The sequence below is a fragment of the Hibiscus syriacus genome, unplaced genomic scaffold, assembly GCF_006381635.1.
Source record: "Hibiscus syriacus cultivar Baekdansim isolate YM2019G1 unplaced genomic scaffold, ASM638163v2 tig00110505_pilon, whole genome shotgun sequence".
NCBI lineage: Eukaryota > Viridiplantae > Streptophyta > Magnoliopsida > Malvales > Malvaceae > Hibiscus > Hibiscus syriacus.
In genome coordinates, this window is record NW_024062765.1 from 3,548,461 (window position 1) to 3,574,629 (window position 26,169).

The 26,169-nt window shown below is 35.5% G+C and overlaps 1 protein-coding gene across 1 annotated transcript in view; it reads right to left on the reverse strand.

Moving 5' to 3' along the window:
* The window catches only part of LOC120129890 (protein phosphatase methylesterase 1-like), a 31,990-nt gene extending 5,821 nt beyond the window's left edge, over nucleotides 1–26,169 (reverse strand). Inside the window, exons 1-5 of the mRNA XM_039147285.1 lie at nucleotides 25,952–26,169; nucleotides 24,438–24,521; nucleotides 24,286–24,356; nucleotides 1,138–1,252; nucleotides 926–1,005 (exon numbers count right to left, since the gene is read on the reverse strand). Of these exons, the coding sequence (XP_039003216.1) occupies nucleotides 926–1,005; nucleotides 1,138–1,252; nucleotides 24,286–24,341 (251 nt within the window). The 5' untranslated portion in view covers nucleotides 24,342–24,356; nucleotides 24,438–24,521; nucleotides 25,952–26,169. The remainder of the gene's footprint in view (nucleotides 1–925; nucleotides 1,006–1,137; nucleotides 1,253–24,285; nucleotides 24,357–24,437; nucleotides 24,522–25,951) is intronic.

Sequence of the window (26,169 nt, forward strand, 5' to 3'; positions counted from 1 at the left end):
CGAAATGGTTCTTAGCTAAATACCTTGGGGTTCGGATTCAGACCGACCTTCTAATAGGGGATCCTACGCGGGCTGATAAACTCCTCCATAGTACGATTATAAGAAGGTTGGTTGGACTCCTCCACCATCGGATATGTTCAAACTTAATGTTGATGGGGTAGTGACTGGAGATGGGATGCAGGTGTATTGGTGGTGTTTGAGAGACTCCTTTAGTTGCTCTTTAGCTATTTTTTCTTCTGCAGTAGGGTCGGGTCTCCCTATAGTGACTGAACTGAAAGCTATTAAGAATGGAGTGGTTTTTTTCTTTTCTTCCAATTGGGCTAACAAGGGTAGACTTATTTTGGAAAGTGATAGCAAATGTGCAGTGGAATGGATTTTAAAGCTACAACCTGCTCCTACGTTTTTCAGTGATTTGGTGGAGGAAATTGAGTTCTTGTTACTGGGGTTCGTTGGGTTCTAGGAGTTCCAATATGGAGGCGACAGGTTAGCTAAGCAGGGGATCGGTTGAGTGTTGCAGGCTTTCTGTTGAGTCTGATGACCTAGCTGAGGATGGGTTAGGCTAAGGGGTCTTTGTTTCCCAATGCTATTTGTATTAATGTCCTGTTTTATTTTCGAGGGTTAGAGTGTTATGTATATCTTATGTTATTCATGGCTAGAATGTATTGTGTATCTTATGTAATTCTGGTCTATTAATAAATTGAGGTACTCTTTTCCTCCCTCAATTAGTTGCCACTTTTCAAGAGTCAACTATGAGAGAGGTTTTTAATGAGACCTCCTATTCCTATAAAAAAAATACATGTACATTGTGCAATCATTGACGGAAAAGAGAAAGAGATGAAGGAAAAAAGTCTAGCCCTCAATGATTAGCCTGATTACGTCTATTGCATTAGTGAATATCAAAACTAAAACAACAGGAGAGTACAACCTGTGGCCAACAAGCACAATTGCAGGAGGAGAATCTCCATACAGTGCCTTCAGAACAGCAAAATCATCATTGCACATAGTCTGCACATGTAAGATATCTTTTAGTTCCATGGATGCAACACTAGAATGACACAATTCATGGCCAAACAATTAAAATGACAGTTTGTAGGAAAAAATATCATTTACTTCTATTTACTGAGCTTAAAATCTTACCTCAATAGATAGATCAAGATCATTTTCTGAGGTTGATTTTCCATGTCCTCTGAGGTCCATGGCAACTACTCTAGCTTTCTCTTTAATTTTACTAGCTGACAGTGCAAACGAGAGCCTGGCATAGCAAGTTAGACAACTCACTTTCATCAGAAATTCAATCACGAGAAAAGCATAAATCATCATATATTGATATCCTAAATCTACATAAATGTGAAGTATTTTGGACTGGATTTTGTTGTGATATACAATTAAAATTTAATTTAGTAAGATATTAGGGATTCACGTAATTGTAAATATTCATCGTATAATTCTCCTTTCCTCCTCAGCATACAGAAGTGATAGTATAAAATAAAATTTTATCTTGTGAGTTGGACAAGCTGAATTATTCCAATTTCTCTTTCTCTTCTCCAACCTTCAAATCTTCCTTTAACAGATTTCAAGGGAGGAGAGCCACTAAAGCAAAAATACACTCCAAGATTAGTTAACAATTTATGAAAAGCACCAGTATTCGATGAAGAATAAGGATAATCAATAGGAGAAATCTTCCAAGAAGCTCTTCTCCTACTTGAATTAACTATAATATCTGCCAGGACGTTTCCTCAAAGCAGTATAGCATTTATATTTATTCAAGAAAAAAGAGGCAGACGTGGTGAGATTAAACTTCCACACGAAGACAATCTGAACTAGCATGGAATTGTTCAACTATTTTGTCGAAACGATTTTTCTTAAAAGGTGAGATTTAAAAAACCACATTAATTCTTAATTATCCTCTTCTTAATTTAAAAACAAATGCGATTTAAAAGACCTCTCGTTTCGAAAATTTTTGGATTTCCTTTACGATCGAAAAATATGGTTCGAAGAGTCGCCACCAATCTTTGATTAAGGTGTGATTGGGCACCCAAAAAGTGTCTTGTCATTTTAAATAAACAATTAATTTTAATTAAAACAACAAATTGAGGTCTGTGTTACCAAAAAATGAGTTCGGGAGTCGGTTACGTGTGGGGAAGGATTAACACCCCCACAACACCCTAAATCGGTACCTAATCGATTAATTAACGTCTTTGCAATGAACTTTACAAATTTGAATTTAATTTAATTTTTGATCCCGTAAACAAAAAAGTGAATTTTACAATATTCAAAAACACCCAAATTAATTAAATTAAAATTACCTAGTCATTTTAGAAAGATAAAGAATGTTCGATTATTTACAAATATCGAGACCAGATCTTAAAATTTATAACAACCTTTTCTCGATAAATTTAAATAACGAACATTCCTTTTCTTTCGTTCCCAAATTTAGAGTGATAGATCAATTTTAGGCATCACTAATGGGATACACTTTTATTTTAAAATAATTAAAAGCGGACCTCAAATCAGTTATGACTGCCCACTTAAAACAATTTTAAATTAAAAGGGTATTACCCTTAGTCCAATTATGTAATAGGTCGAGTTATGCACGTGAGGATATCATACAAATTGTGCAAAAAAGATGTCGCCAAAAATTAATTAAACAAAATTAAAATCATACAATAACATACAAAAAATTATATACATATGTTTAAAAAAATCATAAACCATGCATATTAAATATAATGTACAAATGACTATTACTTATTATGAAAAATACTATATGACATACATATAATTATACATTACGTGTATTCACAAGATGCAAAATAACTACTTACATGTTAATACGTGTACATATATATATATATATATTATTATACATCACACGCATATATAAGTGGAATATAGAAAGTTACCACATGCATACAACACACATTCATGAAATATGGATTTACACACACGTGTCATAATGATTCGACCATGGTTACCAAGCCTTCATAGCAAACCTAAACTATCCTTACAGACGTATATAAAAAAACGTAAACGTTGACTAAAATAAATAAAAAAATCAAGGACCACGTTATAAATAGAGTAAATAATAGGATATCACACAAAAAAATCGAACTTCAGGCCTTGCAAACGTAATATAACCAAAGAAAATATGAAAGTTTTTTTTAAAAAAAGGTACACGTTAAATGTAAAAAAAACAGTAAGTTTAAATAACCTAACAAATGACTAAAATGAAAACGCATAAACTATGAATGCAAAAATAAAAAAGCTCGAAATATCTCGGTGTGAGGTATTGACCTTCAATCAAATGGGGATACAGATCTGAGATAGGAGTTTGGAACACTTTCAAAGCATTTTTCGATATTGGGACTTTCTTTGGACGTCTCGAGTAACCCGCTACCCCTTTTCTTTTACGACTTTGAGAGCTCTGGACGTGACACTCATTCACCTCATCAGTTTGTTCCTTTTGATCGGTTGGGTTTTTAGAAGTGTCTTTCAAGTTTCCTTTGCTGATTGCATTCTTTGGACGTCTCGAGTAACCCGCTACCCCTTTTCTTTTACGACTTTGAGAGCTCTGGACGTGACACTCATTCACCTCATCAGTTTTTCCTTTTGATCGGTTGGGTTTAGAAGTGTCTTTCAAGTTTCCTTTGCTGATTGCATCCTCAATTACTCTCCAGCCGTATAAGATCCTTGAAGTTATTCGTCGACTTTCCCAACATTAACTCAAAGAAAGGAGCTGGAAGAGAATCGTGAAACATATATGATATTTCTTCTTCTAACAAAGGAGGTTGAACTTGTGTTGCCACTCCTCTCCATCTTAGGGCATATTCTTTAAAGCTCTCAGTAGCTTTCATTCTTATTCTTTGAAGGTCATGACGTTTTGGGGGCTAAGCCTTTAATATTGATATTGTCCCAGAAAAGCATCACTAGGTTGACCCAGTCTTGATCTGTTCTTTGTTCAACGGTTATACCATACTATAGCTGGCCCAGCAAGACTATCATGGAAGTAATTAATCACATATTGTCATTATTTAGGTACCCTTCCATCTTTCTACAAACATCTTTAGATGAATTATGGTACAATTAGTGCCATCATATTTCTCAAAATTAGGCACTCTAAATTCATGTGGGATGACCAAATCAGGGACCAAACTAAGTTCTCTAGCTTCTAACTCCTTGTGAGGGGCATTAACAATCTTCATATCTTCAATGGCTTCATTCAACCACCTGAATTTGTCTTCAAATTGCTCAAAATTGACGAGGCTCATCCCTAGGTCTGAGTTAGACGCTCCAGGGCAAATTATCACTCTTGATGTACCAGTATGATGAGATTGATTTCCTTCATCCTCTATTTTCTCTTTACTAGCAGCCTGTGGTACCAGTACCTGGATCATTTGATTCGATACGCCTTGCAAAGAACCCGATGCTTGATTCCCCGTATCTTGTTGTGACCCGACTAACTGCTCTTGCAATTGATCTTGTGATCCCTTATGAGATTGCTCAATTGTTTCCATTTGCTTATTCATGACGATGAGGAAGTAGTATGAATGGATGATCTTGTTATTATTGTCACATAACCTTCCATAAATATTCTGTGTTTTTTAATTAATGCATGTAAAAATGCTTAATAAATACATGTAAATTTTTCTATTTCCTTCAAAAGCCAATTTAATTTCCACTCATACTCGGGGGTCGAGTTGTCAGTATGCTTCAATTCTCTTGCAAAGCCAGCTAAATGTGTGAGGTATTGACCTTCAATCAAATGGGGATACAGATCTGAGATAGGAGTTTGGAACACTTTCAAAGCATTTTTCGATATTGGGACTTTCTTTGGACGTCTCGAGTAACCCGCTACCCCTTTTCTTTTACGACTTTGAGAGCTCTGGACGTGACACTCATTCACCTCATCAGTTTGTTCCTTTTGATCGGTTGGGTTTTTAGAAGTGTCTTTCAAGTTTCCTTTGCTGATTGTATCCTCAATTAACTCTCCAGCCGTCATAAGATCCTTGAAGTTATTCGTCGACTTTCCCAACATTAACTCAAAGAAAGGAGCTGGAAGAGAATCGTGAAACATATAAGATATTTCTTCTTCTAACAAAGGAGGTTGAACTTGTGTTGCCACTCCTCTCTATCTTAGGGCATATTCTTTAAAGCTCTCAGTAGCTTTCATTCTTATTCTTTGAAGGTCATGACGTTTTGGGGCTAAGCCTTTAATATATTGATATTGTCCCAGAAAAGCATCAGCTAGGTTGACCCATGTCTTGATCTGTTCTTTGTTCAAACGGTTATACCATACTATAGCTGGCCCATCAAGACTATCATGGAAGTAATGAATCAACATATTGTCATTATTTAGGTACCCTTCCATCTTTCTACAAAACATCTTTAGATGAATTATGGGACAATTAGTGCCATCATATTTCTCAAAATTAGGCACCCTAAATGGGATAACCAAATCGGGACCAAACTAAGTTCTCTAGCTTCTAAGTCCTTGTGAGGGGCATTAACAATCTTCATATCTTCAATGGCTTCATTCAACCACCTGAATTTGTCTTCAAATTGCTCAAAATTGACGAGGCTCATCCCCTAGGTCTGAGTTAGATGCTCCAGGGCAAATTATCACTCTTGATGTACCAGTATGATGAGATTGATTTCCTTCATCCTCTATTTTCTCTTTACTAGCAGCCTGTGGTACCAGTACCTGGATCATTTGATTCGATACGCCTTGCAAAGAACCCGATGCTTGATTCCCCGTATCTTGTTGTGACCCGACTAACTGCTCTTGCAACTGATCTTGTGATCCCTTATGAGATTGCTCAATTGTTTCCATTTGCTTATTCATGACGATGAGGAAGTAGTATGAATGGATGATCTTGTTATTATTGTCACATAACCTTCCATAAATTATTTCTGTGTTTTTATAATTAATGCATGTAAAATGCTTAAATAAATACATGTAATGCAAATGCAAATGCCAAATGCAAATACAAAAGGTGTCATTCCAGAGTGACCATCTTAAAACAACTTTCATTGAACACAAAGGTCTCGATACATCAAACAAACTTTACATATAACGGATAGCTTTCAATCCAAATTTTTCTATTTCCTTCAAAAGCCAATTTAATTTCCACTCATACTCGGGGGTCGAGTTGTCAGTATGCTTCAATTCTCTTGCAAAGCCAGCTAAATCAACCCATTTTTGAGCCACATTGCTTGCTTGGGTCATAGTTTCTTTCATGACGTTGTCTCTTTTCTCTATCTTGAGTGCCGATTCTCGGAGCTGTAGACACTGCTGTTGAATCTTCCTTGTAAGAAAGTCATTGTGGTTATGAAGCTCCTGTATAAGATCACTGCAATCATCCACAATCTTCATCAACTTCTCGTTCTTCGCTCTAACGGCTTCTAGCTCAGCGTCAGTCTCCCGCTTGTGGTGCTGATATGAGATTTCCATATTGGCAATGGACCTATTCAATATCTGATTTTCGGCCTGATATCTTCCCAAATTATCAACAACTATATTGCGTCTTTTTTCTGCAATTTGTAAATCATGAGAAAACTTCTCGGCTCGACCTTCGTGCACCTTGCAATTCTTTCTCAACTGTTCAACGTCATTCTTCATTTTAGCGACCCCCTGTTATCCATTCATCTGGGACATTTCCTATATCATCAAATTTAAAAGCTTGACTGATCCTTTGAAAATCATCTCGTATGGTTTCCATCTCTCTGCTCAATTTATTATTTTCACTTCTTAAATGACGAATCTGAGCTCCGTACTTTGGCAAACAATCTTCTTCTTGGATGTCTTCACTAATACCCTTACCTTTGGTCACTTTTGGTTCGAATCCAACAGGAGAATCTGTTACCAAACTAGGTTGTCCTTTCAATTCAAACTCCAATACTTCATGATCTAGTAGAAGTTGGACTCGACGTTTAAAGGTAGAACAATTCTCAATAGAATGTCCTTGAATCCCAGCATGATATTCACAACGAACGTTGACGTCATACCAACTTGGATATGGAGGCTGCAAAGGTTTCACATAATGCGGGGCCACTTCTCGGGCTTCTAACAATTCATCATACAATTCTTTATATGATATTGGGATGGAATCACTACGAGAGCCACCTCTCAACTTGGGTTGAATTGGAGTTTCCAATTTTATTTCCCCTGATGTTGGGAGTAGACTATCAAACACCAACGAGTTCTGGCCGCATGGCTTCTTTTCATCCTTCTGAACTTCTATAGTTGCCACTATTTCTTTGGCATTTCCAAATAACTTGTTGATACGAACAATGATTGTGCGTGATTCTCATACTGACTAGAATCAACAGGTTCTAAAGTAGTTCCTTGTTGACACCTCAAGATTGTTTTCATTGAGTTCTTCTTTTCTTTTGTAGAAGTCTCTCTTCCTTTGACAAAACATCTATTTATCCATCATCTTGGACATTTGCTCTTTTATCTCTCTTATCTCCTTGTGCTCTTTGTCAGACATATGATTTATGCGCGTAACTCTCTATTATTCTCGAAGCTTTCTCAGGCCCATTTCTTGACTGTGTTATAGTCTGTTTGATCACGAAATCCCTTGTCCGTCATGAAAACATTTTACTATGACGACCACTCCAAATCACACCTTTTGAATATTTGATCATGCAATGCGGACAAAGAGAAAAAAAACAACATAGAAACAAGTTACAAATGAGATAACGAAATGACAAAAAGCAACAATAGCAAATAAATAATTAATGCTAATAAGAATGCAATGCAAATGTACAAGGTGTGATTCCAAAAGTGACCACCATAGAACAACCTTCATTTAGACAACAAGAATTCAGTACACCATGTAGTCAAAATATAAATGTGATTCTTCATTTCTTCATTTCCTTGAGCCGTACTCTTCATAGAATTTAATATTGTACCCAAAGTTGTTGGCGTATTTTATCACCTTTGATGACGTCAGATGTCCTTAAATTGAATCGTGTGGTCTCTATGTTTACTTTCAATACAAAGTGGTCTTCATGTCTTTGTGAAGGGTCTTCTTATCCATAGTATGATGTATCTATCTCTTGAGTCAACATCTTGGCCTTTGCCCCATTAAAGGAAATCTCCAATCAGCTTGAGAATTATTCATTCATCGGATGTCATTCTTCATGGATCATTTGAACATCTTTGGACCTCCCAGTTTTGACTACATGGTTGAGAATTTCTTGTCTCAATATGTCCAGCCTTCTTATTAGTCAATCACTTGCGAATTAACACCTTGTGATGACATGAAAATGCGAATGCAATAAAATCAAATAAAATAGACATAGAACAAAAATGGGCTAGTACACATAATATCAACAACAAATAATAAATATCATAATCATTAAATAAAACCTACCCTTACATGTTGGCTACCCAATCATGCTTTTGTAGATTCTACACAACATGATATCTACCCCATACTTTGTTATTCACAAAAATCCTAACCGCATGATATCTAATTCGCATGCTTGTTCGAAAAATAAACCTAACCGCATGATATCTAGTTCGCATGCATTTATTTGAAAAACGAAAATAAATGACTCAAAAAGCTTTTCCTTGTGTACCCTCCTCACGGGACTCTTAAGGTTCGGGTTAGACTCGACCTAAGTTCGGGCTCTATGTTTACTATATGCCGGGTTCGGTTCTAAAATAATAGGTTCTCGAATTGTCCTTGCCGGTGCCCCCTTGGGATGCCGAACCCTCAATCCTGGCCTATCACAGGCTTTAGGGGATCGAGTTCAATTTCGAGGGAACACACCTCCTTATGTCCATGCGGAGGTGATTACCATCATGAGGACCATAAGGCGTGAGCTCCAGGAGCGATCCACTATCCCATGCGGAGGTGAAAACCACACGAGGGCATAGTCTCTCACTCCTACTTAAATAGGACGGAGCGAGGTTTTAGCTCATGTTATGATAATGCAACTGTGCAGTGTGTGAGGAAAAGCGGAAAAAACAATCAATAAAAACACTCAAATTCAATTCCCAAAACACACAATTATTCTGAAATCATTAGCAACAGATCAGTACACTATTTAATTGTCAATCGAATTAAATTAAAGAAATCAAAATACAAACAAAACTTATTAAAAACAAAGCAAGGGATCAAAAAAAATTAAAACGAATTATAATTTCCAATTGCAAAGACAATTAATTAATCGACTATCAGCCTGACTCTCTAAAAAAAATCCCCAGCAGAGTCGCTAAGCTGTCGAAACGATTTTTCTTAAAAGGTGAGATTTAAAAAACCACATTAATTCTTAATTATCCTCTTCTTAATTTAAAAACAAATGCGATTTAAAAGACCTCTCGTTTCGAAAATTTTTGGATTTCCTTTACGATCGAAAAATATGGTTCGAAGAGTCGCCACCAATCTTTGATTAAGGTGTGATTGGGCACCCAAAAAGTGTCTTGTCATTTTAAATAAACAATTAATTTTAATTAAAACAACAAATTGAGGTCTGTGTTACCAAAAAAAGTTTGGGAGTCGGTTACGTGTGGGAAGGATTAGCACCCACACACACCCTAAATCGGTACCTAATCGATTAATAACGTCTTTGCAATGAACTTTACAAAATTCGAATTTAATTTAATTTTTGATCATGTAAACAAAAAAGTGAATTTTACAATATTCAAAAACACCCAAATTAATTAAATTAAATTACCTAGTCATTTAGAAAAGATAAAGAATGTTCGATTATTTACAAATATCGAGACCAGATCTTAAAATTTATAACAACCTTTTCTCGATAAATTTAAATAAACGAACATTTCCTTTTCTTTCGTTCCCAAATTTTGAGTGATGGATCAATTTTTAAACAAAAAAGTGAATTTTACAATATTCAAAAACACCCAAATTAATTAAATTAAAATTACCTAGTCATTTTAGAAAGATAAAGAATGTTCGATTATTTACAAATATCGAGACCAGATCTTAAAATTTATAACAACCTTTTCTCGATAAATTTAAATAAACGAACATTTCCTTTTCTTTCGTTCCCAAATTTTAGAGTGATGGATCAATTTTTAGGCGTCACTAATGGGATACACTTTTATTTTAAAATCATTAAAAGCGGACCTCAAATCAGTTATGACTGCCCACTTAAAACAATTTTAAATTAAAAGGGTATTACCCTTAGTCCAATTATGTAATAGGTCGAGTTATGCACGTGAGGATATCATACAAATTGTGCAAAAAAGTATGTCATGCCAAAAATTAATTAAACAAAATTAAAATATCATACAATGTAACATACAAAAAATTATATACATATGTTTAAAAAAAATCATAAACCATGCATATTAACATATAATGTACAAATGACTATTACTTATTATGAAAAATACTCATATGACATACATATATAATTATACATTACACGTGTATTCACAAGATGCAAAATAACTACTTACATGTTAATACGTGTACACATATATATATCTATATTATTATACATCACACGCATATATAAGTGGAATATAGAAAGTCACCACATGCATACAACACACATTCATGAAATATGGATTTACACACACGTGTCATAATGATTCGACCATATGGTTACCAAGCCTTCATAGCAAACCTAAACTATCCTTACAGACATACGTATATAAAAAAAACGTAAACGTTGACTAAAACATAAATAAAAAAGAATTCAAGGATCACGTTATAAATAGAGTAAATAATAGGATATCACACAAAAAAAATCTAACTTCAGGACTTGCAAACGTAATATAACCAAAGAAAATATGAAAGTTTTTTTTTTTTTAAAAAGGTACACGTTAAATGTAAAAAAAAACAGTAAGTTTAAATAACCTAACAAATGACTAAAATGAAAACGCATAAACTATGAATGCAAAAATAAAAAAGCTCGAAATATCCATTTTAGGACCAAAATACAACAATTCAAGCTCACTCAAAATTTCCCTTCTTTCTCAAAACATGGAATTTCTTGTCAATTTGCAACACTGTCGTTTTTTTTTTTTTTTGCTTTAACATATATAATATTTTAAATAAAAATCCTAACTCATATTTGATTAACCCTCAACCGCAAACACTAAACCCCTCCCTCTCCCTCTCTTCTCGATCTTCTCTCTCGCTAAACCCATGGCCAGCGTTTGGCCACCATTCGGCCACCACACCTTGATGGCCAACCTCCCTTCGACTGCAACCGTATATCACCTCAACTGACTGACAACCCAATGACGAAAGAAAACGAAGAAGAAAGGTAAATTTCCCTCTCTTTTCCCTTGCACTTTGTCTTGTTTCAACTTATATTTACTAATCTAATTTCAACTTATTCTTTTTTTGACATAGCTCGAACGTAGAACGAATGGAGTCAACAAGACTCCATTTAAATTCGTACAACCCAAATGTTTTAATCTCAAACTCTCTTTTTATTTAATTCAAAATAGTATTAGCACACACACACACGAAAGAAAACAAAAACAATTGAGGAATTTCTCGAAAAAATACCTCTATTGCTTTCTCTGATTTTTGATGGTGATTACAATTGTTCTTTCAAATTTGTTTACACTGTGTGGTTTTCCAGTCCCGAGAACCACCTATTGTTGGTCTTTTTTCCTTTTATTTTTTGATTGCCGATGGAATTTGTGGTTTGATTTCTCCCTGTTCGTGTTGCTTTCTCTGGTTGTTCTCTGCTATTTTTTCGTTCCCTCCCCTTGTGATGCTAGTGTCCTTCTGGTTTCTGGAGGTTAATTGCTAATAATAACCGACCCAACCTCATTTACAGTTTCTTTCTATCTATTCAAAATCATGGACCCGATCTTATTGGTAACTTCTGATAACTTACCAGTTATCATACATGGCTAAAATAAATTCCAATTGTTGTAGGGAATCCTCACGTGAACTGGTAAATACCCTGCTAGATTGTTGGGTTTAAATTGGGCCTTCAACTGGCTTGGGGTCGGGTTAGGTTGCCATGGCTTCGAGTCTGCTCCGACATAACCCCGGACAAATCGAGTATCTACAGCTGCCTCTTTGCTCATTGTTGTGTAACGAGAATAGAGCAAAGATCAAAAGATGATCGAGTTTGTCCGGTCCTCAGAACTTCAAAAGATTAAAGCACTCCACTGTTACTTCGGGATAAATGAAACTTGAAAAATCTTCGAATGACGGGTCCGCTCCCTCTTGTTCATGGATTAAGGAGCTCAAACAATCTTCTAAAAATGAGTTTGCTCCCTATTGCTTCAGGGAGTAGAATTCGAATAATCTTCTGCTTACGGGTTCGCTCCCTCTTGTTTCAGGGAGTAGAACTCGAACAATATTCTACTTACGGGTTCGCTCCCTCTTACTTCAAGGAGTAGAACTCGAACAATCGTCTGCCTACGGGTTCGCTCCCTCTTGCTTCAGGGAGTAGAACTCGAACAATTTTCTGGTGTAATTCTTCTTCACTTTTCTTCCATGAAGGCTCAACTTTGAAGGTTAAACCTAAAATCAAATATTACCACTCATTAATGTATGCTTGAAGATTTGAAAAACATTATACTCGAAAAAATTAGAATTTAAGAGAATCTTTGAGAATCCATTTCTCTTGAGGGAGCTTGTCTCGCAACAACTAGATATAAGAATCTTCTTGGACTCGGCTGCCATCTAAACCTCTCTCTTCCTGGGACCTTGAAATGGTTAATGACTCCTCGTGTGCATTTCTTTTTAATCAATTGATCCGTTTCTTTGTACTCGAGAACCTTCGCTTTCCTCTCACATCTAATGATCTGACGTTTTGCTCCAACGCTCTTATGAGAAGGCTTAAAATGGCCCTGATGACTTATCATCTTGGTGTGAAAACATCTTACCCGAAGGACTTATGGATGACACGAAGGATTTATCATCTTGCCCGAACGACTTACTGATGGCCTGAAGGATTTCATCATCATGCTCGAAAGACTTACTGATGGCACTTACTGATGGATTTGCTTCACTACTCTTCCGTGAAGGCTTACAAATTACCCGAATGATTTAATCATCATGCTCGAAAGACTTACTGATGGGTTTGCTTCACTACTCTTCGGTGAAGGCTTACAAATTACCCGAAGGATTTAATCATCATGCTCGAAAGACTTACTGATGGCCTGAAGGATTTAAGCATCATGCTCGAAAGACTTATTGATGGCCCGAATGACTTACTAAATGAGAAATTTTGGAAATCTCCTTTTTAGTTTTCAAAGGTTTCATTTTCTTAAAACATCACTTTCTTATTTTTTAAATTCATGTGAAAACATCCTACCCGAAGGTTTTATGAATGGCCCGAATGACTTATCATCTTTCTCTAAAGGCTTACAGATGACCCGAAGGATTTCATCATCATGCTCGAAAGACTTACTGATGGCCCGAAGGACTTAAATTATTTACTGGGTAAGAAACCTTACTTGTTTTTCAAAATCTCAAATTTCATATTTTAATGAGAAATCCTTCTCATTTCACTTCATAAAAATGACTTAATGATCGGTCTACGTGCCCCGCTTCAAAGCAATGCTTCCTCTTATGGATTGACCCCTGCGTTCTTCAGGTTCTGCCTCACTAAACATGATTCCATGTATTTGATGTTTAACTTCTACCTTTCAATTGTCAGGATTTTAACATCTTGCATCTTCTCTTTTCATTGGAAGATCTGTCAAAACTATGTGTTTATGCATGAAACACGAATGCAATTAAATGTATCAATGTAATGCATTTTCTTTTATGCAAAATGATGTTCTCATGAATGCATAAATATCGATTCAATCTTCATTTGGCTTCAAAGTGGCGAACTTAGTCTTCTTCTACTTGATCATTCCTCTCCGGGGTTTGCTTTAAATATCCGTATAACAACTCATAATTTCCAACTTGCATTTTTGAAGAGCCTTCTGATCTTCTTCTATCTTCTTGTTGTCTTCGTTTTCTATCTTCATTTCGGAGAAATTGTTTTCTCTCTCAAGTTCTTGCTATGGTCAGAAATATGACTAAGTTGCCTCATTTCTGTCTTTGGCTCAATTACGCTTTCTGAGTTGTTCTTTCAAGACTCTGCCATTGATTGATGCTCGGTTGGTTTGTTTTACAAGGTAAGCTCTGCTCAAATTCACGTTCTGCCCTTGACACTTCAAGTTGTGAGACTCATTCTCAATATCTTCTTGGTCTGAATCTTGTCATCCCAACATGATATGGGTTTCTGGTCATGGCCCAATGTGGGTACTCAAGGATTTCTTCGTGCCCAACATATCCTAACTTGAATATTCTCATTCTGCTGTCACTACATAGTAGTGCTGTCAAGTAGTTTGAAGGAGTCTCTTCACATTGTCATAAACACTTAAGAATTGACCAATTCTTCTAACAAAATGTCTTGCATTTTATACAAGCTGTAATATGTGCCCCTTCTGAATAATGAGATCATCATCTTCTGGATGGGTAATTGACAACGTCACAAGGAAATGTAACAAGTTTTATTCCTTAGTCTTTCTAACCTCTCAGACCACTTGCTTTCAATACTGTGAAATGTTTCACTATTCTGGCATCATTTATTTTTTCTACAACAGAGGCAGAATGAATCTTTCCAGCATCAAGGACCTTTGACATTTGAGACTGTCCTGTTTGAAAATGTTTTTCTGTTTTCTTATTTTAGGGATCAAAGAATGAAAGAATTTTATAAAAAATTGTCCCTTAATTCAAGCTCACAATCAAATCAAATCATAAACATGAGTTCAAAGAATATCAAAAAGAATCAATAACTTTTTTTAATGTTTTCAGAGTTATAACTCTTTGACAAGTGCCGAAATTGATGAGTTGGCTTCAGGTTGGCTTTTCTCTCTTTTTTTTAAGGTTTCGGCCACCAAAATTTCATTTCTTTCTCAGTCTTCGTGAACATTTTAGCATGCCCCTCCTTCTGGCTTAGTATTTTAATCGGATACGGACAAAATGGCACAGCTAGCATAATCAATTACTAGACTTTCTAGAATACTTCTATTTCAGTTCTCTGAAATCTTCCATTTTTTCAAGCTTCGTAGACTCCTCTAACAAAGGCAGTGCAGAAATATCGGTCTAAAAATGAAATTTCTGAGTGCTCGTGTGAAATTGACTATAACAGGTGTTACTTGACTCCCTTAGTCCATCTTTACCGAAACTCCTTATTTATAAAATTGATTTAATTTGCCATTGTCTGGCTAGCTGAAATCAGCTTTATTGTAATTTGCCTTTACCGGGCTAGCTGAAGGGTTCATCTCATCACAAAATCTTTGACTTGACAATCACAGTGGAGCATACACCGAATTGCCAAGTACCCGATCAAGGTTATGGTTTGAATATAATCTATTCATAAAGCCAGGGCTTTCGAGTTTCCTCTATAACCAATTGCTTTAGCGGAATATCTCAGCTTTATTGTATACATATAATATAATCACCTTTATTAAGCTAGCTGAATTCTGTCCATAAAGCCGGGGCGTTTAACCAATTGCTCTAGAGGGACAGCTCAAGCTTTATTGTATACATATAATATTATAATTTGGGTATTCGGGTCCAATTTCTTAAGCTTGTCAAGAAGAACCTGTCATAGTCTAGGTGTTGTTGAAAGTCAGAAAATCTCATCGTTAGAGTTCAATTTCCAAGCAACTGACCTAAACTAGATTCACCTACTCGACTATTACATCTGTAAGGATCATAATCATCATTGAACGTCATTAACAGAAGTGAAATCTAGTTGGTTTTGTAACATCATACACAAAAGATGCCCCATGTTGGCCGCTCCTATACATACCTGAATACCAAGCCTCTTGTTCGTATCCTTATGATAGAATAAGGTTATACCGGTCCCTGCAAGAAAATGATATAGTGTTCGATTGTATCTTCTGGGGATAAGGTCAAGGTCCTTGTTTTATCAAGTTTCAATCATGTCACTTTGTCAAAGAACAATAACTCTGACCATCTACAGAGTTTTTTAATTCATTTGATATTCAAAGAATATCAAGTTGCAAATTTGATTCAATGCTCACCATCCTTAAAGTAACATGAATTTATTTAAACATCATTACAAAAAAATTGAGAAATGATGAAAAACAAGTTCAAACATGATGTTGCAAATGGAATAAAGTTTCATGATAGAATGAAATATTCTCTTCCTACCTAGGATGCCCCATTACCCATCTAATGTCGTGGCATTTAACTCAAACAGATGTTACATATTGCTCTTTGATGCCCCACTCGAGCTCGTCATCCACTGTTCCACCAATTCCTCTGTTAACGTCCCATTTGCCACAAGCATCTCTATCTCCTTTAACAGCGGCCTACAGTTTCCCATAGAATGTCCCAATGCCCCCAAGTAGAAATCACATACACTATCTTGATCATAGCTATGAGCATAAGGGTCTGGTTGCACTTTCACCGGCCTCGGTGTGAGGTATTGACCTTTAATCAAATGGGGATACAGATCTGAGATAGGAGTTTGGAACACTTTCAAAGCATTTTTCGATATTGGGACTTTCTTTGGACGTCTCGAGTAACCCGCTACCCCTTTTCTTTTACGACTTTGAGAGCTCTGGACGTGACACTCATTCACCTCATCAGTTTGTTCCTTTTGATCGGTTAGGTTTTTAGAAGTGTCTTTCAAGTTTCCTTTGTTGATTGCATCCTCAATTAACTCTCCAGCCGTCATAAGATCCTTGAAGTTATTCGTCGACTTTCCCAACATTAACTCAAAGAAAGGAGCTGGAAGAGAATCGTGAAACATATATGATATTTCTTCTTCTAACAAAGGAGGTTGAACTTGTGTTGCCACTCCTCTCCATCTTAGGGCATATTCTTTAAAGCTCTCAGTAGCTTTCATTCTTATTCTTTTGAAGGTCATGACGTTTTGGGGCTAAGCCTTTAATATATTGATATTGTCCCAGAAAAGCATCAGCTAGGTTGACCCATGTCTTGATCTGTTCTTTGTTCAAACGGTTATACCATACTATAGTTGGCCCAGCAAGACTATCATGGAAGTAATGAATCAACATATTGTCATTATTTAGGTACCCTTACATCTTTCTACAAAACATTTTTAGATGAATTATGGGACAACTAGTGCCATCATATTTCTCAAAATTAGGCACCCTAAATTCATGTGGGATGACCAAATCAGGGACCAAACTAAGTTCTCTAGCTTCTAACTCCTTGTGAGGGGCATTAACAATCTTCATATCTTCAATGGCTTCATTCAACCACCTGAATTTGTCTTCAAATTGCTCAAAATTGACGAGGCTCATCCCTAGGTCTGAGTTAGACGCTCCAGGGCAAATTATCACTCTTGATGTACCAGTATGATGAGATTGATTTCCTTCATCCTCTATTTTCTCTTTACTAGCAGCCTGTGGTACCAGTACCTGGATCATTTGATTCGATACGCCTTGCAAAGAACCCGATGCTTGATTCCCCCGTATCTTGTTGTGACCCGACTAACTGTTCTTGCAACTGATCTTGTGATCCCTTATGAGATTGCTCAATTGTTTCCATTTGCTTATTCATGACGATGAGGAAGTAGTATGAATGGATGATCTTGTTATTATTGTCACATAACCTTCCATAAATTATTTCTGTGTTTTTATAATTAATGCATGTAAAATGCTTAAATAAATACATGTAATGCAAATGCAAATGCCAAATGCAAATACAAAAGGTGTCATTCCAGAGTGACCATCTTAAAACAACTTTCATTGAACACAAAGGTCTCGATACATCAAACAAACTTTACATATAACGGATAGCTTTCAATCCAAATTTTTCTATTTCCTTCAAAAGCCAATTTAATTTCCACTCATACTCGGGGGTCGAGTTGTCAGTATGCTTCAATTCTCTTGCAAAGCCAGCTAAATCAACCCATTTTTGAGCCACATTGCTTGCTTGGGTCATAGTTTCTTTCATGACGTTGTCTCTTTTCTCTATCTTGAGTGCCGATTCTCGGAGCTGTAGACACTGCTGTTGAATCTTCCTTGTAAGAAAGTCATTGTGGTTATGAAGCTCCTGTATAAGATCACTGCAATCATCCACAATCTTCATCAACTTCTCGTTCTTCGCTCTAACGGCTTCTAGCTCAGCGTCAGTCTCCCGCTTATGGTGCTGATATGAGAATTCCATATTGGCAATGGACCTATTCAACATCTGATTTTCGGCCTGATATCTTCCCAAATTATCAACAACTATATTGCATCTTTTTTCTGCAATTTGTAAATCATGAGAAAACTTCTCGGCTCGACCTTCGTGCACCTTGCAATTCTTTCTCCACTGTTCAACGTCATTCTTCATTTTAGCGACCCCTGTTATCCATTCATCTGGGACATTTCCTATATCAGCAAATTTAAAAGCTTGACTGATCCTTTGAAAATCATCTCGTATGGTTTCCATCTCTCTGCTCAATTTATTATTTTCACTTCTTAAATGACGAATCTGAGCTCCGTACTTTGGCAAACAATCTTCTTCTTGGATGTCTTCACTAATACCCTTACCTTTGGTCACTTTTGGTTCGAATCCAACAGGAGAATCTGTTACCAAACTAGGTTGTCCTTTCAATTCAACTCCAATACTTCATGATCTAGTAGAAGTTGGACTCGACGTTAAAGGTAGAACAATTCTCAATAGAATGTCCTTGAATCCCAGCATGATATTCACAACGAACGTTGACGTCATACCAACTTGGATATGGAGGCTGCAAAGGTTTCACATAATGCGGGGCCACTTCTCGGGCTTCTAACAATTCATCATACAATTCTTTATATGATATTGGGATGGAATCACAACGAGAGCCACCTCTCAACTTGGGTTGAATTGGAGTTTCAGTTTTATTCCCCTGATGTTGGGAGTAGACTATCAAACACCAACGAGTCTGGCCGCATGGCTTCTTTTCATCCTTCTGAACTTCTATTGTTGCCACTATTTCTTTGGCATTCCAAACAACTTGATATGAACAATATTGTGCGTGATTTCTCATACTGACTAGAATCAACAGGTTCTAAAGTAGTTCCTTGCGTATCTGACACCTCAAGATTGTTTTCATTGAGTATTTCTTTCTTTTGTAGAAGTCTCTCTTCCTTTGGACAAAATCTATTTTATCCATCATCTTGGACATTTGTTTTATCTCTCTTATCTCCTTGTGCTCTTTGTCAGACATATGATATTTATGCGCGTAAACTCTCTATTATTCTCGAAGCTTTCAGGATGCCATTTCTTGACTGTGTTATAGTCTGTTTGATCACGAAATCCCTTGTCCGTCATGAAAACCTTTTACTATGACCACTCACAAATCAACACCTTTGAATATATGATCATGCAATGCGGACAAAGAGAAAAAAAACATAGAAAACGTTAGTACAAGAGATAACGAAATGACAAAAAGCAACAATAGCAAAATAATAAATTAATGCTGTACAAGGTGTTGATTCCAAAAGTGACCACCATAGAACAACCTTCATTTAGACAACAAGAATTCAGAACACCATGTAGTTAAAATATAAATGTGATTCTTCATTTCCTTGAGTCGTACTCTTCATAGAATTTAATATTGTACCCAAAGTTGTCGGCATATTTTATCACCTTTGATGACGTCAGATGTCCTTAAATTGAATCGTGTGGTCTCTATGTTTACTTTCAATACAAAGTGGTCTTCATGTCTTTGTGAAGGGTCTTCTTATCCATAGTATGATTGTATCTATCTCTTGAGTCAACATCTTGGCCTTTGCCCCATTAAAGGAAATCTACAATCAGCTTGAGAATTATTCATTCATCGGATGTCATTCTTCATGGATCATTTTAACATCTTTGGACCTCCCAGTTTTGACTACATGGTTGAGAATTTCTTGTCTCAATATGTCCAGCCTTCTTATTAGTCAATCACTTGCGAATTAACACCTTGTGATGACATGAAAATGCGAATGCAATAAAATCAAATAAATAGACATAGAACAAAAATGGGCTAGTACACATATATCAGCAACAAAATAATAAATATCATAATCATTAAATAAAACCTACCCTTACATGTTGGCTACCCAATCATGCTTTTGTAGATTCTACACAACATGATATCTACCCCATACTTTGTTATTCACAAAAATCCTAACCGCATGATATCTAATTTCGCATGCATTTATTTGAAAAACAAAAATAAATAACTCAAAAAGCTTTTCCTTGTGTACCCTCCTCACGGGACTCTTAAGGTTCGGGTTAGACTCGACCTAAGTTCGGGCTCTATGTTTACTATATGCCGGGTTCGGTTCTAAAGTAATAAGTTCTCGAATTGTCCTTGCCGGTGCCCCCTTGGGATACCGAACCCTCAATCCTGGCCCATCACAGGCTTTAGGGGATCGAGTTCAATTTCGAGGGAACACACCTCCTTATGTCCATGCGGAGGTGATTACCATCATGAGGACCATAAGGCGTGAGCTCCAGGAGCGATCCACTTACCCATGCGGAGGTGAAAACCACACGAGGGCATATTCTCTCACTCCTACTTAAATAGGACGGAGCGAGGTTTTAGCTCATGTTATGATAATGCAACTGTGCAGTATGTGAGGAAAAACGGAAAAACAATCAATAAAAACACTCAAAATCAATTCTCAAAACACACAATTATTCTGAAATCATTAGCAAACAGATCAATACAACTATTTAATTGTCAATCGAATTAAATTAAAGAAATCAAAATACAAACAAAACTTATTAAAAACAAAGCAAGGGATCAAAAACCAAATTAAAACGAATTTATAATTTCCAATTGCAAAGACAATTAATTAATCGACTATCAGCCTGACTCTCTAAAAAAAATCCCCAGCAGAGTCGCTAAGCTGTCGAAACGATTTTTCTTAAAAGGTGAGATTTAAAAAACCACATTAATTCTTAATTATCCTCTTCTTAATTTAAAAACAAATGCGATTTAAAAGACCTCTCGTTTCGAAAATTTTGGATTTCCTTTACGATCGAAAAATATGGTTCGAAGAGTCGCCACCAATCTTTGATTAAGGTGTGATTGGGCACCCAAAAAGTGTCTTGTCATTTTAAATAAACAATTAATTTTAATTAAAACAACAAATTGAGGTCTGTGTTACCAAAAAATGAGTTCGGGAGTCGGTTACGTGTGGGGAAGGATTAGCACCCCCACAACACCCTAAATCGGTACCTAATCGATTAATTAACGTCTTGCAAGAACTTTACAAATTCGAATTTATTTAATTTTTGATCATGTAAACAAAAAAAGTGAATTTTACAATATTCAAAAACACCCAAATTAATAAATTAAAATTACCTAGTCATTTAGAAAGATAAAGAATGTTCGATTATTACAAATATCGAGACCAGATCTTAAAATTTATAACAACCTTTTCGATAAATTTAAAATAACGAACATTTCCTTTTCTTTCGTTCCCAAATTTTAGAGTGATGGTCAATTTTTTAGGCGTCACTAATGGGATACACTTTATTTTAAAATCATTAAAAGCGGACCTCAAATCAGTTATGACTGCCCACTTAAAACAATTTTAAATTAAAAGGGTATTACCCTTAGTCCAATTATGTAATAGGTCGAGTTATGCACGTGAGGATATCATACAAATTGTGCAAAAAAGTATGTCATGCCAAAAATAATTAAACAAAAAAAATATCAACAATGTAACATACAAAATTATATATATGTTTAAAAAAACATAACCATGCATATTAACATATAATGTACAAATGACTATTACTTATTATGAAAAATACTCATATGACATACATATATAATTATACATTACACGTGTATTCACAAGATGCAAAATAACTACTTACATGTTATACGTGTACATATATATATCTATTATATACATCACACGCATATATAAAGCCTTCATAGCAAACCTAAACTATCCTTACAGACATACGTATATAAAAAAAAACGTAAACGTTGACTAAAACATAAATAAAAAATTCAAGGACCACGTATAAATAGAGTAAATAATAGGATATCACACAAAAAAAATCGAACTTCAGGCCTTGCAAACGTAATAACCAAAGAAAATATGAAAGTTTTTTTTAAAAAAAAAAGGTACACGTTAAATGTAAAAAAAAACAGCAAGTTTAAATAACCTAACAAATGACTAAAATGAAAACGCATAAACTATGAATGCAAAAATAAAAAAGCTCGAAATATCCATTTTAGGACCAAAATCAACAATTCAAGAACCTAAAGGAACTCACTCAAAATTCCCTTCTTTCTCAAAACATGGAATTTCTTGTCAATTTGCAACACTGTTTTTTTTTGCTTTAACATATATAATATTTTAAATAAAAATCCTAACTCATATTTGATTAACCCTCAACCGCAAACACTAAACCCCTCCCTCTCCCTCTCTTCTCGATCTTCTCTCTCGCTAAACCCATGGCCAGCGTTTGGCCACCATTCGACCACCACACCTTGATGGCCAACCTCCCTTCGACTGCCGTATATCACCTCAATGACTGACAACCCAATGACGAAAGAAAACGAAGAAGAATGGTAAATTTCCCTCTCTTTTCCCTTGCACTTTGTCTTGTTTCAATTATATTTACTAATCTATTTCAACTCTCTTTTTTTTGACATAGCTCGAACGTAGAACGAATGGAGTCAACAAGACTCCATTTAAATTCGTACAACCCAAATGTTTTAATCTCAAACTCTCTTTATTTAATTCAAAATAGTATTAGCACACACAAAAACGAAAGAAAACAAAAACAATTGAGGAATAATTTCTCGAAAAAATACCTCTTTTGCTTCTCTGATTTTTGATGGTGGGATTACAATATTGTTCTTTCAAATTTGTTTACACCGTGTGGTTTCCAGTCCCGAGAACCACCTATGTTGGTCTTTTTTCCTTCTGTTTTTGATTGCCGATGGAATTTATGGTTTGATTTCTCCCTGTTCGTGTTGCTTTCTCTGGTTGTTCTCTGCTATTTTTCGTTCCCTCCCTTGTGATGCTAGTGTCCTTCTGGTTTCTGGAGGTTAATTGCTAATAATAACCGACCCAACCTCATTTACAGTTCTTTCTATCTATTCAAAATCATGGACCCGATCTTATTGGTACTTCTGATAACTTACCAGTTATCATACATGGCTAAATAAATTCCAATTGTGTAGGAAATCCTCACGTGAACTGGTAAATACCCTGCTAGATTGTTGGGTTTAAATTGGGCCTTCAACTGGCTTGGGGTCGGGTTAGGTTGCCATGGCTTCGAGTCTGCTCCGACATAACCCGGACAAATCGAGTATCTACATATTTAACGTAAGATGGAAAAGCAGTGATTAAAAGGTAATTAGTTAGAAAAGTTTTCCAGGCAAAATGGTGGATCTTCAATAGTTAAAATGAAAATCTCTATGGAATTAAATTTTCACCAAACATTTAAAGAAAGGGGGATGCCATTCTATGTAGTTTCCAGGCCAAAATAATAAGAATAAAATTTCACACCGTCTATACCATTTATTTTATCATCTGTTCCTCAATTTCCCAATGGAAGAACAAATAACAGCACATAAGTTTCAAGTCTACCATGATAAACTAAGGTTCCTTTGGAATGGTTCAATTTGATTAAGAGCAAGAATGAAGAGGGTTGCTCAGGAATCTGATTGATCGAGGTAGTCTTTTCAAGAGCAATATCCTTTCAAGTTTCAAACACAAAGGAATTGAATGCCAAAACTGAAAATGGAAACCAAAACTTATCATTCAAAGTACCATAGCAATACAATAGTAATATCTTGATGATATTATAGCACAATATGATAAAAATATTCATCTTAATTTCAAGATTAGGTTTACTTTGTTGAGTGAATTATAATTATTCAAATGTAAGTATTAGGGTCCATGAACAAGATTTAGGTTTTGTAAGTTCTCTTATTTTTCTTTAGAAAATTTGTCTTGCTTGACATTAGAAATTCTTGAATGGAAGGAGGATTTTTTATTTATTTATTTGGGTGGGTGGGGCCGGGGGATACAAGTGATAGTACTAATACTACGCAAGATCTCTACACAAGCCCGTTTTCATCATGTCCAGTTGATTATATTTTCTTGGCATGTCCTGCACATATCCCACCTCATCGGCAGCAAATCCAAATCAAGCATACAAAACTAGAACATTGGGGTTACCCTAGTGTTGTTGCTTCATAGATTAATATTCATTTTCAACACTTGATTTTTAAAGCAACATTTTGGAAGTAAGAAGCAACACTTCCAGGATCAAACTTCATATATTACAAACAAGTAAAATAAATAAATGAATATATCACCAATATCAAACATACCCAGAGTAGCCACCCCATGTAGACAAAAAAACAACCGGTCCTTCTGTTCCTGCCATAAATAAATGAAAGACCTAAATGATAAAGCATATTAGAAGTAAATAGGTATTGAAAATGGGAATTTTTCCATGGAACTGCCAAAACAACTAACTAACATTATTTGAGTCTGGTATGCAAACATCTTCCCTCGATCAAAATAGCCCGACCAATCCAAAGGCGAGTATTTCTCTAAAGAACTCCTGAAAAATGTTTATTTTAAAAAATAAAACACATACATAAGTAATATAAAAAATATATAAATGAAAACCAAAAATTCATAAGAAAAAAGAAAATCTAGTAAAAATAGTTCATCTCTCCCATCTCACACTAAGTAGAATGCGAGTGCCATCTAAAAGGCCACAAACAAAGACAAATGGTTAAAGGAATATTGAATGCCAATGCTCTGGTTGTTACTTATATAAATGTGTTATCTTCTCTCAAGACATTTGAGCTTATAAAATTCAGAGAAGCCTCAGAAGAGGTATAGGAGGTACGGGGACAGAGACGGGAAGATTTCTTTCTTTGATTCGCATTTTCAAGAAGTTGGCATACCCAATTGGGGGAACACTCTTCATTCCATCCAAAATTACATAAAATAAGGAAGTATTGCGTTCAGTAACATTTTGGACCTGAGAAACTGAACTCATTCGCATAAATACCAAGTAAGATAGCAGTAATCAAAACCACCATTCGGTGTTGAAGAAAGGTAGATGCAAAATAATCCATGAACAAGTAACTTAATCACAAACATGTCTATTACGAAAAAACGAATGAAAATGCTTTCATTTGACTTATGAAAAACTGGGTAGGAATAAATTAACAGACATGACTGAAGAAGAAATGGCATGCAACAAATGCAAGTGCCTCCATACCATTGTCGAATAAAGAGTCATCAACTATTTCTCCCTATATCTTCTCATTTTTGGCCTCTCAAAAGTAATTACATGCTTTATCAACAACACAAAAATAATAATAATTTGGAGACTTCAGCATTTCATAAAAGCGTTGTCATAGCATGTTGATGCTGAGTGATTTAATCACATCATTAGTAAATTGAGCTTCGGACTCCTCTTCAAAAGTGCTTCATTCTTTTTGAATATATATTTGCAGTTGATTATTCCAAATAATATTTTTTAGAAAATGGAAAATAATAACTCGATTTCCTATATTTTATAAGTTGAGATTCAAAATAATACTAATATATTTGAAAGGTACAAAACATGAACATTAAGCTTACAGAATATCTACAGTAATTCGAATTCATCAGTAAATAAGCATCCAACAAACTCATAAATTTGAAGAATAATCGATAACCTTAATACAGTTGCAACTAGCATATATTTTATTACATACTTTGCGAAGTTTTCTAAAATCAAAATCCCAAGATTCGAAATCTAAATCGTCAAAGCAACCAAAAATAAAAGCGAGACTAAGCTCAGTGTTAATTTTCCTTTTCGTAATCCGGTTTCCTTGAAAAATTAGAATTCAAAAAATTTATGAAAATCAAGCAAGAAACGATCAAAAAACAAGAAAAACAAAGTTGCTCAAAAAGAATGAAATACAGATACGAGAGAGAATATAAAGAAGCGATATAAGACAGAAAACCGGAAAGGGGAGATCAGGATCTCACTTAGTTGGAGGACGATCAGGACGCGAGGCAGAAACAACCTGGTTGCTGCTACCTTGTCGGTGCTGCTCGTCCTCAGGGATTGAACCAGGTTCGATGAATCCATTTGTCTCTTGTTTATTCACTTTCTAACTTTCACAACAATGTTCAAACTTTTATTTTGCTTTGAGACACAGAAAAGTAAGAATGCCTAATTCCAATTTCCAAATGCCCAATTGCCC